Below are 16,895 nucleotides of genomic sequence, written 5' to 3' on the forward strand. Positions count from 1 at the left end.
CTATGATATCCACCCTCATATATCCCCCCTGCCCAACTACTTTTTTCCTTCTTTCTCCCCCCCATGCTTGCCTGCAGCAGTCAGCACAGGAATGTGAGGGTGCAGGATGGAGCTCTACAGCAGACCCCTGGCCATCTCACAGTTAAACCACTAGATTTTGGATATATGATCAGGATCAAAACAGCCATCTAGCAAGACATAAGACAGAATTTTGCTTTAGCTAAAAGACTCATTTACTGCACTGCTGTCTGGAGAGGTATTTTTTTATGTAATTGGGAAAATATGAATAAGTAAGAATAAATAAATACGCGTTTAGTTGAGGTATAGGAAACAAATCCAATGATGTTTAAAAATATATGAAATCTGAATCTTTGATGTGACGGAAAGTGACAGCACTAAAAAAACTGTATAGAATTGTAAAGTGTAGGCGGTATAAGCTTAGTTTTAGAGCCATACTATGTAAATGGATTTGTATGGTCAGTTGTCTGATATCAAAAGAGTAAATATTTAAATACTTTTTATAAATTATAATAGATTTACTTGCCGTGAATATGGATCAGGTAATAGGATCTGAACCACATCTTGTCAGCTATCCTAAAAATTCTGTATAATTTGTAATCTTAAATTCTTGAGGATGCAAAATATGAAACACACACATATATATAGACATGATAATAAGCATGAAAATGTACTTTCTTAAAATAATTTGTATTGTAATATCAACTTGTATTTTTATTATAAAATAAGACTTTATGTGGTTTCCCTTATAAAACAATTCACATTGATTACAATGCTTTATCAAGGTGTTGCCTCTCGGAAGACCTCCAATAACAAATTGTTCAAATAGCAAAATGCATTAAAAGCATTGTAGTTATTATTCACATTCCACTTTTGTACTTTTATCTAGGTTCTGCATAAATACATCATATTATTGAAAATCAGAACATAGGTGTAACTTTTTAGTACCATTTACAATATGCTGTATGTAATACTGTAGATCTCCAAGTTGTAAAAAGATTAAAAATTTAAGTGACAGATAAAATGAATTCAACCAGCCTACTCAAAAGTTTTTCTTTTTTAAATAATGTGCATGTCCACAATATCTCCGCAGATCACATCCAGGTTAGTAGAGAAAATGGCTTCATTTTGTTGCTTTAAAAAGTTCATTTTTTTTCCTTCCTGCTATATCTTCTCTAGACAATGATGTCTTTGCTCACCATGGGGAGTTTCCTGTGTCGAATGAGTCCTTTGACTCCGCAAGGCACTGTTTGTTGTAGACCTGGTAGATGAAGAACCTGATTGAGAGCTTCTGGAGTCTGAGGAAGATGATCCAGGCTTCACAAGTCGAGCTTTTGGGGCTTCGGCATCTTCCCTGGATAACAATAATAATGAAGCTTAGAAAATATAATAAACTTGTAAAGCTTTCTAATAAGTTAGTTATATTAATATTGCATGGTTAATATATATATATATATATATATACATATATATATATATACCTTAATTTTTGGATGTTTGTAAGAAGTTATAGTAGGTAGCAACGGGGTCCATCTATTTTTGGTTACGCTGTGCTGAACTTATTGGGACTTATTGGCAAACAGCTTGTGGTAAAAACTGAATAAAGAATGTTGTGAAAATAAAGCCTGATCATAAAAGGATAAGTAAACCTTTAAAAAATGTATTGTAAAATTGCCTAGGGTGCTTTTCTAAGCACTATTTGCAATTTACATTAATTATTTTTTATCAGTTTCAGAGCTACAGTTTTTATTATTGGCCAATTAGTGATGCATCTATAAAACTTTTGCAGGATGTGAATGGGATTTGGACTGAACTTTACCATGTGCCTGCCCAGATGTCAGTATTTATAGATTTGCACATGCCCCTTTTATGACATCAGAAAGGATCGGTGGCTGGTCTATAAATGCCGAAGCTTGGCTGGTTAGGGTCAGTTGCAAAGTCTACAGCCGTTTTATTGAATGTTATAACAACAGGGCCACCTGCTGGTTCAGTTTCACCTACTGTACAGTCAAAGAGATAGAGATTTAGAAGAAAAGTGTTCTTATGTTGCTTTGCTCAGGAAAGAGATCAGAATCCTGAGATGCCCTTTCCCATCTCCTTCCAAATGTAAATTGCAAAGATGCTTGTAAGGTCAATCCCAAGAGCTTACACTTAGGGGCCGATTCATGAAGCTCGAGTGAAGGATTCGAATGAAAAAAATTCGAATTTCGAAGTATTTTTTTGGTACTTCGACCATCGAATTGGTTAAATTCGTTCGAATTCGAACGAAATCGAACGAATCGAACGAAAAATCGTTCGACTATTCGACCATTCGATAGTCGAAGTACTTCCCCTTTAAAAAAAACTTCGACCCTTTACTTCGGCAGGTAAAACCTACCGAAGTCAATGTTAGCCTATGGGGAAGGTCCCCATAGGCTTGCCTGTGATTTTTTGATCGAAGGATTTTCCTTCGATCGTTGGATTAAAATCCTTCGAATCGTTCGATTCGAAGGATTTAATCGTTCGATCGAACGAAAAATCCTTCGATCGATCGATCGCAGGATTAGCGCTAAATCCTTCGACTTCGATATTCGAAGTCGAAGGATTTCAATTCGAGGGTCGAATTTCGAAGTATTTTTAACTTCGAAATTCGACCCTTAATGAATCTGCCCCTTAAAGTGCCAATTCGTAGGAAATGCGATTTATTAGCAGGGCATTTTGTACCCACTTTCAGACAGGCTTTCACACCGTCGGCACACACAGATTTTATACATATTTTCAGGCGCATCAACGATCATATAAAGCATTCTACTAGCAAACAATACAACCCCAGTTGTCATAGACGCATCCCTTTCCAGGACCTTGCACCACCTGCCGGTCCTAGCAGCCCAGCGTATGCTCTATGCACCCCTTCCCAACTCCGGATATGAATTTTCCTTTTTACCACCGTCTGGTCCTAGCAGTAACCTCTGCCCTACTCCGGATAGGAATTTTTCTGGTCCCATCTTCAGAATGTTCCCACTGGCCCTAAACTGTCACTTCTGCCCTATCTTGGCTTAGCAATGGCCCCTAGGCCACTACCTCTTCATTGGGGGTCTGGGCTACCCTTGCTAGCTATCACCCTATCTAACTCAAGTACTTAGTACTTCTTACTAGAGACCCTCAATCTACCTGATCCTGTCCAGCCGATGTCCCGGCGAAGAAGAACCCAGACTGGGATGTGTTCTCCTTTTTATACCCTATGCACTCTACAACTAAACTTATATTACATTAACACTATTGCCACCTAGTGGCCATTCTAACACATTATACCTATTCTCATTACTTTTGTTTTATCCACAGATTTATAACATTAACAAACTTACTTCACATCACTCTCACACATTCCAGTACAGTAAAAGAAACATTCACACCAATTACTTGGTGTACCCCCTTACACACTTTCCACATTATACATCTTCAGCCACCTTACATGCTTAGAAGAGCACCTTGAGCAATTTTACAAAAAGGGGGGTATTTACAAAAACTCAACTTTTTCTCACTCTAATAAGAAAATAAATTCGACCAAACTTCCAAACCTGACTCCCCTTAACATACCAATAATTCTTCTTAAAAAAGCCAGTGCAAAAAAAATGCAGCGACAAAATTGTGCATGAGTTCGAATTGTGTGGCTTCTTTAATTGACATTTTGAAAACTTGACTTTATTGAATTGTCACAAAGAATTATTGAACGAAAACTAGCTCAACCAGCCTAAAATTACTGCGAATCCGAAATAAAACATGTTCCAATTGTTAAAGGGACCATCTGCTATTGACTTGATTTCAAAAGGTTTTAGCTGGAGAATTTTCGGATTCAAATTTTTAGCAGCTTTCGAGCATAATAAATTTAAAAAAAAAATTTGTTATTTTCCTCTAAAAATTCATGTTTTCCCCCTTTAAAAACTTGGCCAGAAAAATTAGAGGTTTAATAAATAGGCCCATTATGTTAAGGTTTAACATTTCTTTAACGTTTTTTCAACTCAAAATTGAAACAGGAAATATAATTTGACCTTTGAAAAACTTGCTTTGATACGTTTACATTCCTTTAATACATAACTTTTTTGTTTGTAAATGTTTTCATTTTCTGTCATACCTAATTTCATTAAAGTATTCTTCCTCTTCTTTTTTCTTGAAATCCTTTTTACGAAACAGCAGCCAGACTGTAAGGAAAATAAGGAACACACCAACCACTACTCCACAGGTGACACCTGCTAGAATTCCTGTGTTGCTCACACCTGCCCAAGATAAGCAAAAATGAATGCGATCAGCATATTCTATATGGAGATTGATGTGATTGCGCCTTAACTTAAATTTTACTGCTAAAAAAAGGTTTTATTCATAAGTCAACAAATTAGAAAAGGCACACAGCTTGCTCTAGATTTTAGCAATCTATACCAACCAATTAGATGTTACCTACATTGACTTGTAAATGCTACATGCTAATGGAGTGCTATAGGTTTCTAAAACTGGAACACACTCTGCACTCGTTATAGGCTCTTTCACCGTTTGCAAGTGCAATCTGATTTGAGCATTTTGATTTAGAATCCCACTGCTTGGATGATGCTTGCACAAAGTTATAACCTATTGGATGCCATCTCTTCATTCACACTTGTGGTATGCATTAACTTTGGTCCAGGCAGTTACATTTCACTATTGTACTTGAAGCTATTTTCTACTTACGCTGCACAGTTACATGTACATCACAGATTCGCATCCCTACTTCATTAGACACTTCACATCGATAGGATCCATTGTCTGTTTTACTTAAATTATGCAACAACAGTTGATTTTCTGGTCCTGGTTGAAAAATAAGAAAACTATCTGAAACAATTGTCTTTGGCAAAAGCAGCTTTTTTTCTGAATAAATTCCAAGGCACAGTGAACTGGTAAAACTCCAAGAGACACAAATAATGTAGGGTAGGCCCCAAATGCCTCTGATCCTACTCCTATAGAAGTTGTTAATATGTTTCTTTTATAACTTCAAACTAAAAACAAATAACAGATAAACTAAATGTTTGGGTACTGGAACACATGCTAGTATTATTGTCAGACATTACAGGGCCAAAACTAGAGAAAGACAAAAGAGGCACCTCTACAACTATTTTAGTAAAAGGTGGGGGGCACGTTAAAGAAAATACAATTTTATATAGATTATTGCTACTTTGTTATCCACATACAATTAACATTAACAAACATCTTTATAAAAAAAAGTGTTGTTGGCCAGCTCGGCACAGAGGACACCACAATCACTGCAGCAGCAGCAGCAGGGCCGCCATTAGAAATACAGTAATGGGGCCCCAAACAACAAAATTTTCTGGGCCCCCTGGGCCCCACCCTGGCCCCCAAGCCTGGCCCCAGATCCCGCCCACTCTACATCACAGTTAAAAGACCACACAGACACCAGCGCTAAAAAAGGTAACCCCCCCACACACACAAGTTTGCCGCTCTGGGATTCGGCTGCGGCTGTTTTCGTGACTACGGGTCTTTTCGCTGCTTCAGGACTTCGGCTGTTCGGTTTTGGGGCACTTCCGCATTCGAGTCTTCGGCTTTTCGGCACTTCCGCATTCAGGACTTCGGAAGGAGGTTGCAAGGCTTCCGGCTTCGGCACTGTCAAGGAGGGCACGGCTCTTTCAAAAGTTCAGCACTGCTGGGTCCCCTTCAGGCTCGGGCCCGGTACACTTGTACCCCCTGTGCCCCCTTGATGGCGGCCCTGAGCAGCAGCATACCTATTTTACATTGTCTCTTCACACCCTCACAAATTTTGAAATTTGTGCACTAACATGTGTTACATTATGGAACTTTATATAGAACCTATACACACATATTCCTACATATACACAAATGACAAGTTTCTCACCGCTGCGTGCTGTACTCTGCATGGGCCTTTCTACAGCATCTTTGAGATTCACTCGGAACCAGCGGTAGTTCAAGGGTTTTGTGCCAGCCGATGACTTGCATTTCAATGTCAAATTTTTCCCCTCAAGTTGTTCTCCTTCTGAGCTACATGCTAGTTCTGAAGGCTTAACTAAAAGCAAATACAATATCTTTAGAAATAAAAAAACCCACAAATTTATGTATTACATTTTTCCTATATAGAAAAAATCAATAATTTACCCATTTATCAACAAGCTTCCTTGGTTAGTAGTTTGTTGCTTTATGATAAATTAGTCTATTTGATTTTTTATTGCTTTTTGTGTGTTTAAAGAGACCCTTTTATCAAACGAAAGGATTTCATTTGTGTATTATAAACCATTACATTTAGAGGGATAGTAATATGGTATTACATATTAAGAGCAATGTCATAAAGGGCAGTTTTCTTGAACTGGCATTCAGCCTGAAAATGCATATGATAAGGGGCAAAAGAAAAAAGAAAAACATTTTTAACCACAGATGTTTGAGCTAATTAAGAAGGGGACATAACATCCATACGTTTCACATCAAGTGGGGGTGGTATATTCTATTTGGCAAAAGATTAGCCTAAACTGAAGTTGGGTGTTGAAGGAAGGTGGTATCAGTAGGTATGATGGAAATGGATAATCTTAGAATGTATATTCAGACATGGAAATCAAAGTACAGTGCATATTGTGCATAGTGCATTAGTTTTCTTTTTGCCCAGTTTTGACTGTTGTCAGTCCTATTTAGAGTCACAATAAAAGTGTAAAGGTATAATGGCAGAAGTTTAGAGACTTGTTCACACTGTTCATATACTTCTGAATATTCCAGAAGCAAAATGTAGCATGTCAGCTTTGTATGATCCATTTTGTGTCCAAAGTTAAGCTCCTGCAAATTTGTAATTGCATAGTTTTTTTTCAGACAAAAGAATAGTCACTATTTTAGTTAAAATTAGTCATTCCAAGTTGTGGTTACAGTGGGCGTTTTAGGACGATACACCAGGATAATACTCACCCAAAACAATTACTGTAATATAACTCCATGTATACTGTCCTGCATTTTTGACTTTGCAGATGTACTGTCCCGCATCACTGGGCTGCAGAGATCTGATGAACAGTGAAGCATCTCCTTCTAGATATTTGGACACAAAGCTGTAACGTCCCTTGTGGTTTTCAGCATCGTAGACCTGTCCTCCACTGTAACTGAGCAGCTGCACAAAGATAAATAAACCTTTTAATACTTGTTTTCCAAAACTAGTAATATTATTAAATGAAAATGCCATAGAAACATGTTATATAGGTTATGTGATACACTTAGGGGCCTATTTATTAAACCTTGATTCTTTCTGGCTGAGTTTTTAAAGCAATACTGACAGATTCCTATAAAAATCATAGGAACGTGTCAGTATCAAGTAGTTGCTGCATATTGAATATTTTCCCTGAAAGCCCACCTCAAAGCCGCCCCCCAGCGCGGCAAACCTTTGCGCAGCTGACCTGCTTACACTACTAAAGTATCTTCTGCCTTGCTTCTGTGATGCTGGGCTGGGAGCGGATCGTTCCTTCCATAGGCTCAAGTCCTGTTTTTATTTATAATTAGCCTATGGAAGGATCGTGCTACCCTCAGCCCAGCTTCACTGAAACTGCACAGAAGGTCTTTTAGCAGTGTCGGAGGGTCTGGTCAAAGCAGGTTTGCGGGGCTGGGGGCGGTTTTGAGGGGGGCTTTCAGGGAAAATATTCCGGGTGCAGCAAATACTTGATGCTGACACTTACCTTAAGGGGAACTGTAACTGTTCCTTTTAAGGAACCCCAAAGCTGCTAAAAATCTGAAAATACTCAAGCTAAAATCTGTCGAGGTCATGTAGAAGTCAATGGCAGATGTCCCTGGAGATGTTTCTTGACATCTCGATCTGCACTGGTTTTCATATCGAGTGATTTGGGCGTCAAACTCGTAACATTTGCATGATACAAGTTGTCGAATTTAGTTTTTGAGCTGCTTGTTTGATAAATGAGTTCAATTTGTGGATAGGAGTTAGGTTGACTTTGTTTTAATTAAAAGTAGTTATATTTATAGTAAAATATAGTTAAAGTGACATTTGCATGGGATAGATGAAAAACATGTAAGCATGTAAGCAAAAACCTAATGAAAAAATGTAATATAGTCATAGTTTGGCATTCTTACAACTTGCTTTCCATAATCAGAAATGTTTGACAGCCATTCAATATCCAAGCTCTGTGTCCCCAGGTGTCCGAGGCTATGGCGGCATGGAAGTGTCACATTCTCATCTGCTACAAGCTTGATTTCTGTCTGAGCTAATGCTCCCAAGACATACCATAGACCTAAACAAGAGATATTAACATTTTAAAAGAGGAAACACTAATCCTATAATTGCATTTAAATTACATTGAAGTTAACCAGAAGAGCCAAATTACTGTAGCATTGAGAACAGTATTCACATTGGAAAAAGCCACATTTCCATATTTATTTTTTCATTGCAGTGTGAATGCTATAGATTACAAGGTCCCATTGGTTTAGTAGAGCACACACTTAAGGTGGCCATAGACTCAAAGATCCGCTCGTTTGGCGACATAGCCAAACGAGCGGATCTTTCCCCGATATGCCACTAAACTGCATGGCTATAGCGGGGGTAATTCGAACGTTCTACCGTATGGCCGAACGATCGAATTACAATGCGCCAAGCCTCCAACCTTCCTGATCGATATCGTGGCCAGATATCGATCGGGAAGACCCGTCGGAAGCCCCTATACACGGGCAGATCAGCTGTCAAATCGGTCCAAACGACCGATATTGGCAGCTTTATCTGCCCGTGTATGGCCACCATTAGGGGCAGATTTATCAAAGGTCGAGGTGAATTTTTGAATGAAAAAAATTCGAATTTCGAGCTATTTATTGTGTAATTCAACTAGGGAATAGTCCAAATTCAAATATTGGAATTTATCATATACTGTCTCTTTAGAATTCGACTTCGACCATTTTCCATCTAAAACCTGCCGAATTGCTGTTTTAGCCTATGGGGGACCTCCTAAAACTTCTTGGTATCAATTGAGGGACTTTGAAAAATCAAAGTTTTTTTGGGGAAAAACTTTGAATCAAATTCGATCAAATGTGCTATTTCTTCAAATCGTACAATTCGAATTCTGCAAAATACAGACCTATTTGATCGAAAACGGACCTATTCAACCAAAAAAAACCTTTGACTTAATTTCAATTGGTCTTTTTGAATTCGAATTTCAACGTTTTTTCAATTTTAAATTTGACCCTTGATAAATATGCCACTTACTGAACAGTTCTAGGCTTCTGTGACATCTCAGAGACCCTAGCTGATGATAATTTGAAATAACATACATTTGAGCTAAGTAAGTAGTTTACTGTAGTGTAAGTTGGCACTCCCACTACTTTATTTATTATTATACTTTATTTATGCAGTGCTGACTGGTAGCATATTGTGAAGTGCATGACAGAGAGTGTTTAATGATTTACATCACTCTTTGTCCCAGTGGCACTCACAATCCAACTTTCCTGTCACAGACATACAAGCATTCACATTTGCGGAATAACTACAGTATTCCATTTCCACTATCCATTGAAGCCTAGATGAATTTTAGCGAAGACTTTGGAGGGCTACTTCTCCTCAAAACAACACCAATGAATTTCCTACAACACACAGGATAGTAGCATTATACATGAAATTAGTGCTTTATATACATAGAGTTGGTACTATATTTGCCCTGCCATATGTTCTAAGGTTATTGTACATGCAATTTGCATTGTATTTATCCTGCCATGCATCCTGGGGTAATATGCAAAGCTATGGCACTATATGTATCTTGCCGTACATTATACATTAAATTGCCCTGGAATACTATGTTGAATTTGTTTAGAAAAAGTCTTCTATTTGCCACCCCAAGTCTAAGAGCTCTTACACACAGGCATTTTTTCTGCGTTTTTCTGTGTTTAAGTGCAGGTTTGAGCGCAAATAAATACATTTGCCAATTGATTCCATTATATTCTGCCTGATTGTACTCATGAGCTTTCTTAGTTGGGTTTTACACCATTTGCGTTGTTTGCGTTTGTTGACACAGCATGTTGCATTTTCTTGATGCACATTCAGCCATTAATAGAACAGAGGGTTGTGTTTGGAATGGAAAAAAATGCATGCAGCTGCATTAAAAAAAGTGTTTAAATGCAATATATATGTTTTTTTGTGTGCTCAGCATGCAGAAAAATGCTTGTGTGTAGAAGTCCTAAATATCACCCTCTACCTTCGTATAGAAGGCAAATCACTGGGCATCTAAGTCTAACCAGCATTTCAATAAGTGGCTCTGAGCATGATTGAGTGTTAATTACTTTATTGTGGTGTTTATACAAATGGCCTGTAGATGGTCACTGTGCTCAGACTTATCTGTGCATACTTCCTGTCAGCTTAAAAGTGAAAGTTGTGTAATGGCTGCATGAGAGCCTGCTAATAAAGCACTGTTATACTCTACTCATCCTCGGCTACCCAAAACATAACAGATTGATGATGAGATGGATCTTCTACCTCTGCAGCAGCTTGCACCTTTTCTTCCAAACCCTGGTGAGCCTATCATACCTTTTAATGCTTGGATCCATATGTTTGAAAATTACATTATTGCTGCTGACCAAGGGGAGATTTCTGCTGCTAGAAAGCATGCTTTACTTATTCACTGCCTGGGAGCAGAGGGACAGTGTATATTCTATACATTACCATTACCTGATGATACTTATGAAACTGCTCTATACTGTATGCACTATACTGCTATAAAGAACTTTTTCATTCCAAGAGTAAATGTGGTTGCTAAAAGATATAAATTCCGCCAACGTGGACAACGTAATGGCGAATCCACAGAACAATTTGTAGCAGCTTTGAGAGAGCTGGTTGCTACCTGTGACTTTGGGACTCTAACAGATGAAATGCTAAGAGACCGCTAAAACTCTCAGTTAGGGAACTGCTGGGAATGTACAGATTGTGAATTCAGCACTGTGGCCTAATAATGCACAGTCACAGGCAAAATACAGTGCTAAGGAAAGGGATTCACCTACACTGCAAAACCGTGCAGCAAATAGAAAATACTGCTTTCGCTGTGGTTCAACACAACATACTGCAAATCATGTTACGTGTCCTGCAAAAGCTAAACGGTCCCGCAAATGCACAAAAGTAGGACATTTTGCTAAGATCTGCCATAGTTCTGCTAAATGTCTTTATGAAGTCACCATTTATTCCAGACAAGTTTATATGCAGTACTGTCAGTGTCAGTACTGCGTCTGCTGACAAGGGACACTCCATTAACCTGATGTTTGATACAGGTTCAGCTGTTTCTATACTACCAAAGGATATTTTCTTGAATACTCTGAAAAAGATCTTGTTGCACCTGCCCTGAAACTGGTCAGTTACTTAAAGGATCCAATCCTTGTGCTTGGTTGCTTGCCGGTAATTTGATAGACGGGATGGGTCAAGCATGGCCTTTTTAAGAATAGGCTTTACACAGGCTTGTTTGAAAGGAGAAGGGAAGGTTCCAGAAGCTAGAGAAGAATTGAAGATGTGAGTAAGTAGTGGTGTAAGCTCTGCAACACAGTGTTTGAGCAGAGAAGAAGGCATAGGGTCAAGGGGGCAAGTTGTGAGTGGGGAGGACAAGAGAAGCTTGGAGACTTCAGACATTGTTACCAGAGGGAAGGAATTAAGACATGCAGAATGGGGGCTTGGGAAGGACGAGCTGGTTTACATTAGTAGACATAGGGATCTAATTGCGGATGGATTTTCAAGAATAGACGAGCACTCCGTTTCCATCCGTATAGGTTAAAAGGTAATTTTTATTCCAACTTTGTTAAAAACATCAGATCCCTGACGCGTTTCGTATCAGCAGATATGTAGTCATTATGACAATATACCGTATATACTCGAGTATAAGCCGTCCCGAGTATAAGCCGTGGTACCTAATTTTACCTCCAAAAACTGGGAAAGCTTATTGACTCGAGTATAAGCCGAGGGTGAGAAATGCAGCAGCTTCTGGTAAGTTTCAATCTCGTTTTTGGATGACTATTCTTAGGCGCCCGCTACTATTCTAAGCGCCGGCGAATATTCTTAGGCGCCGGTTACTATTCTAAGGTGCCGGCGAATATTCTTAGGCGCTGGCTACTATTCTAAGGCGCTGGCGAATATTCTTAGGTGCCGGCGACCGTTTTTGCACTTGACCCGAGTATAAGCCGAGGTAGAGTTTTTCAGCATATTTTGGGGGCTGAAAAACTCGGCTTATACTCGAGTATATATGGTATGTGTTAATGGACACTTAGTAGCAACAGTCTTTTTGCACACTGAATCTTAGTGCCCATTTAAGCCAAAAAATATTCATAGTGTTTGGTACCAAAATTAGTAGATATTTTGTATATATCCACTGATTGCGGATGGACTCTACTTTGTCTTTAAAGAAATCAGCAAAGTCCTGAGGAGAGTGCATCAGGTTGACTGATACTGTTGATGAAGGATGGAGAAGAGTATTAAATAGAGAAAACAGGTGTTGTGGGTTGGATTTCTGATTGTTTATAAGGGTACTGTAGTACTCTTGCTTGGCCTTTGCAAGGCAGAATTGAGGCAGGACAATAGAAATTTATAGTGAATAAAGTCTGATGGGAAATCTTGGAAAGTATTTACAACAGAGTTCCTATATAACTACAGAGCAAGGTGCCATGCAACAATACAATCATCTCCAGCTGAATTATTACATGGCAGACAGATGCGCACTAAGTTACATAATGCAGACATCAAACTTCCACAAAATACTGTGCCTACAAAGTCATCTACTGCTGACATTGTGAAACATCAGCAAGCCAAATGCAAGGCTTATACTGACAGGAAACATGGTGCCAGAGAAGTACACTTTCAGCCTGGACCTTTAGTCACAATTAAGAAACCAGGAATACTGAAACAAGGACAATCTAAATTTACTACACCACTTGAAGTGAGACGCCAGTGAGGACCATACACATTTTAACTGTCTGATGGACACATATGGAATGCAAGTTGTCTTGCTCCTGTTAGATATGACTTTGGAGAAGCTCCATTTGATGAAGGACATTTTCCTACTCCTGATGTCAACTGCTATAGGCCTGAAGAAAGTGAACCTATAAGGCGTACTGAGAGAATCAGAAAACTACCTGCATGGACCAAGGACTTTGTGATGTGAAGAATGTATAATATTGTTTTAAAATGCATACTGTTTAATTGTTGCTGTTATTATAGTTGTCCAAATTCTTTCCTACTATAGGGGGAATATGTGGTGTTTATACAAATGGCCTGTAGATGTCAATGTGCTCAGACTTATCTGTGCATACTTCCTGTCAGCTTAAAAGTGAAAGTTACTGTTGTGTAATGGCTGCATGAATCTCTTCTAATAAAGCACTGTTATAATCTACTCATCCTTGGCTACCCAAAATTAACCCAGGAACAATTCCTGTGTGAATCACCCACATTCATTGCCTTATTCCTGGTATTTATTCCAATACTTTAAAGGTTATCTGTACAAATTTTGATTACTGCTTCAAAGAACAAACAATTTCATGTCTTCATTTTTCTCAAGACTGCAAAAATGGCAAGATTTTGACTGTTGGTGCCATGTTGTCAGAACAATCGTTCATTTTGTGATGGTTTGTACCTCATCAACGTAACGATAAGTAGACAATTTTATTGGATCATCCTAAAATGTGCCATTTCACCTTTATACTACAAAAAAGAACAGCACTTCAGGCCAGATGAAATATATTACAGTGTACTCATTATGGTAATATCATGCCTGCAGTGAAAGAAATGTGGAAATATAATTACTGTAAATCTGCTTCAGAGAAGATCTAAACAGCATTACAATCCAGAGAACATTATAAATCATAAATTCTGAAATACACTGTAGCTGAAGCACTGTAGGTCAGTCTCAATGCAAAAATGTCCAATTGCTTTTCCTTTAGTGTAAAGAGCAGTTATGTTCATTCTTATTGTTGACTGGCATGCATGCCTCAGTAGGGCTGTAATAGATGAAGGCAAAAGGATACATTTAAGGATAAAGACTAAATTTAGGGGAAATGATTAATGTGTGCTAGTGAAATGAGAGAGTACATAAATTACAGTTATGGAGACTATTTTAATACATTTTTTTAATATAAAAAGTCCTTGCAGAATCTGTTATCCCCCAAATGTATAAGTTGACAGCTCTTGAATTAATGTAAGCTTTTTGACAGTGGTCTTTTCCTATGTCCTGGTTTGCCTTTATATGGTTCATTTTGTATTTTCACACTGTTATACAGCAAGAAATACTTGCCAGTTTATAAATAAACAATTATATTAATAAGCAGAAGGTGATCTGGGAACAGACTTTATAAATGCATTAATATAATAATATAGTTTATTCATAAAGCTCTTACACATTCTGTAGCGGCAATATGAGTGGAACAATAAACAATTTAGACTAAAGAAAGGGACAGAGAAAGGAAAGCTGGAAATATTAGCTTTTAGGTGTTGGTGATATTTCAATTCAACAAGTGCACTGCACGAATTAAGGGATTAAGGGGTTACATTTCTAAAATATGAAATTACAATTAAAAAATACACTTTTAGCTGGATTTGTGCTTGAAGAATGGTATTGAATTTAAGTTAATCAGCCCCAAAGTATATATTTTATTTGGTTTATTTGGTTTTTCTAAATTCTCATCAAACATTTCAAAGTTGTGTGTTCAGTTGAAGTTGCTCATCTTTGATTTATATTATCTCTGCCAACTCTTTTACTCTTGCCAAGTTTATAAAGAGGAAAACCGCATCCTTCTGTTCAGTTGGCAAAAAATATCTAGTAACCTTTTCACTACCAGGTGTTTTAACTTGTTGACATCTCTTAGGTTACAGCTGATTTTTGGAACCAATTCAGCATTTCAGTAATAGTTAACCTGAGTTTTTGCCTCTTTTCAATATGCAGTGCTTCAACAAAACTAACATTGCCACACAGAGATGAATACATATATTTTTTAAAACCACCCAGCCTCAAATCAGATGGAGTCATTAAAAGTCCTTCACTACCCAATAAAACCAGGAAAGCATTATGGAAGTGCACAAATTGGCAATCTGGGTGACTGAGTGGCAATTAGATTAATGTTGATAAATGTAAATGTGTAAACTTGGAATTTAAAATATAGTCATTGATAATCTTAATGTAACTAAGTTAGATTAAGTATTTGATCATCATTATAATTTGTTTATTTAGCACCAGGATGTTATGCAGTGCTTTATAATAATTTGTAACAACCAGGGGTGTCACAACAATTTAAAACAGTTAATAAGCCAAAGATGAGAAAGTCCCAGGGGTTCTGGCAGATAATAAACAAAAACAAAGCTGCAAAAAGCAATGAGAATGAGCATTGTCAGGAAAGGCCAGCAAGGCATTTTTCTGTATTACAAGGAGGTTATATTGGTGGAAGGAGAGGATAATTCTTCCCCTTTACAAGGCCCCATCCAGAATATGCAGAGCAGTTTTGTTCTCCAATTCACAATTCGCTTTACTAGAATAGTAAAACTCCAGAGAAGGGCGACTAAGCTGAAAAGGGTATGGGAAGCCCCTCTTATTAAAGGGATTCTGTCATGATATTTATGATGTAATTTTAATTTTAAAATTATACTATTTAAACCGTATAACATTTTATTCCTGAATCAGCAAATATATATTTTTTAGTTGTAATATTGGTGTGTAGGCATCCATCTCGGGTCATTTTGCCTAGTCATGTGCCAGTGCTACACTATAGAATTGCTTTCAGACAGGTTATTGTTTTCTCCTACTCAATGTAACTAAAGGGGTCGTAGTGGGACTTGGATTTTACTATTGAGTTCTATTCTCATATATACCAGGGAGCTGTTTTCTTGTGTAAGGAAGCTGTTATGTTACATTTCCATTGTTCTGGACTGCTGGGGGGGCTGATAACATTATAACTTGCAGTGCAGCAGTAAAGAGTGACTGAAGTCAGAGCACAAGTCACATGATTTGGGGCTCCTGGGAAACTGTCAACTTGTCTAGCCCAATGTCAGATTTCACATTTAAATATTATTAAATCTGTTAGGTCTTTTTAAAAATGGTTTCCAGATGAACAGATCTCAGGGAGGACTGGCAGTACCCAATATCCGCAGATACTATGAAGCGGCACAACTGCGACAGGTGCTAGGCTGGACCACCTACAACCCTACCTCTAGATGGGCACTCATTGAATCACTTTATCTGGCACCTACACACCCAAATGCTCTTCTGTGGCAGACCCCCAAACCGGTGAAGCTACCACTCAATGTCTTACAGGCAACTAAATTCACTATTAGAATTTGGGAACACTGCTCCAAGAAATCACCCTTGACCAACTTTCCGTCCCCAATGCAATCCGTTCTGGCTAACCCTCACTTTATTCCGGGAATGTCACCCTCCTTCCAGAAACGTTGGGGTTCAAAAGGCCTCTTTAGAATACATGATTTTATCAAACCATTGGAGAATAGACTATACTCATTCGCAGAACTTCAAGAGAAGTATCAAATTCCCCAGAGTTGGTGCTATGACTTTTTGCAAATTCTACATTTCATTAAAGGAGTGTTCAAGGGGCGTCCTCCGTCCAGCTCACTGACGTTTTTTGAAAAGAAATGCCTTGGTGGTCTGCCACAGAAAGCACTAATCTCAACTATTTATTCTATACTAAACACTGAATTGGAGGAACCGTTTCCTAAACATTGGTACATGCTACAATGGGAGAGAGAGCTCTCAACCACTTTCACCATAGAACAATGGCAAGAAATATGGGAAAATGCCAGGAGAAGTGTTACTTGTGTGAGGCAGAAAGAAAGTGTTTACAAGGCTATCTTTCATTGGTACTATACCCCGGTGAAATTAAGTAAAATGTACCCAACAACCTCAGAATTGTGCTGG

The 16,895-nt window shown here is 38.1% G+C and overlaps 1 protein-coding gene across 3 annotated transcripts in view; it reads right to left on the reverse strand.

Annotated features, from left to right (window-relative positions):
• Positions 1–249: 249 nt before the first annotated feature.
• The window catches only part of clmp.L (CXADR-like membrane protein L homeolog), a 48,469-nt gene continuing 31,823 nt past the window's right edge, over positions 250–16,895 (reverse strand). For all 3 annotated transcript variants that reach the window (XM_018225675.2, XM_041569145.1, XM_018225676.2), the window contains 6 exons: positions 8,107–8,264; positions 6,943–7,138; positions 5,894–6,061; positions 4,717–4,833; positions 4,130–4,271; positions 250–1,372 (listed from right to left, as the gene is read on the reverse strand). In XM_018225675.2, coding sequence (XP_018081164.1) covers positions 1,183–1,372; positions 4,130–4,271; positions 4,717–4,833; positions 5,894–6,061; positions 6,943–7,138; positions 8,107–8,264 — 971 coding nt within the window. In that variant the 3' untranslated portion in view covers positions 250–1,182. The remainder of the gene's footprint in view (positions 1,373–4,129; positions 4,272–4,716; positions 4,834–5,893; positions 6,062–6,942; positions 7,139–8,106; positions 8,265–16,895) is intronic.

The sequence above is a fragment of the Xenopus laevis genome, chromosome 7L (genome assembly GCF_017654675.1).
Source record: "Xenopus laevis strain J_2021 chromosome 7L, Xenopus_laevis_v10.1, whole genome shotgun sequence".
Classification (NCBI taxonomy): domain Eukaryota; kingdom Metazoa; phylum Chordata; class Amphibia; order Anura; family Pipidae; genus Xenopus; species Xenopus laevis.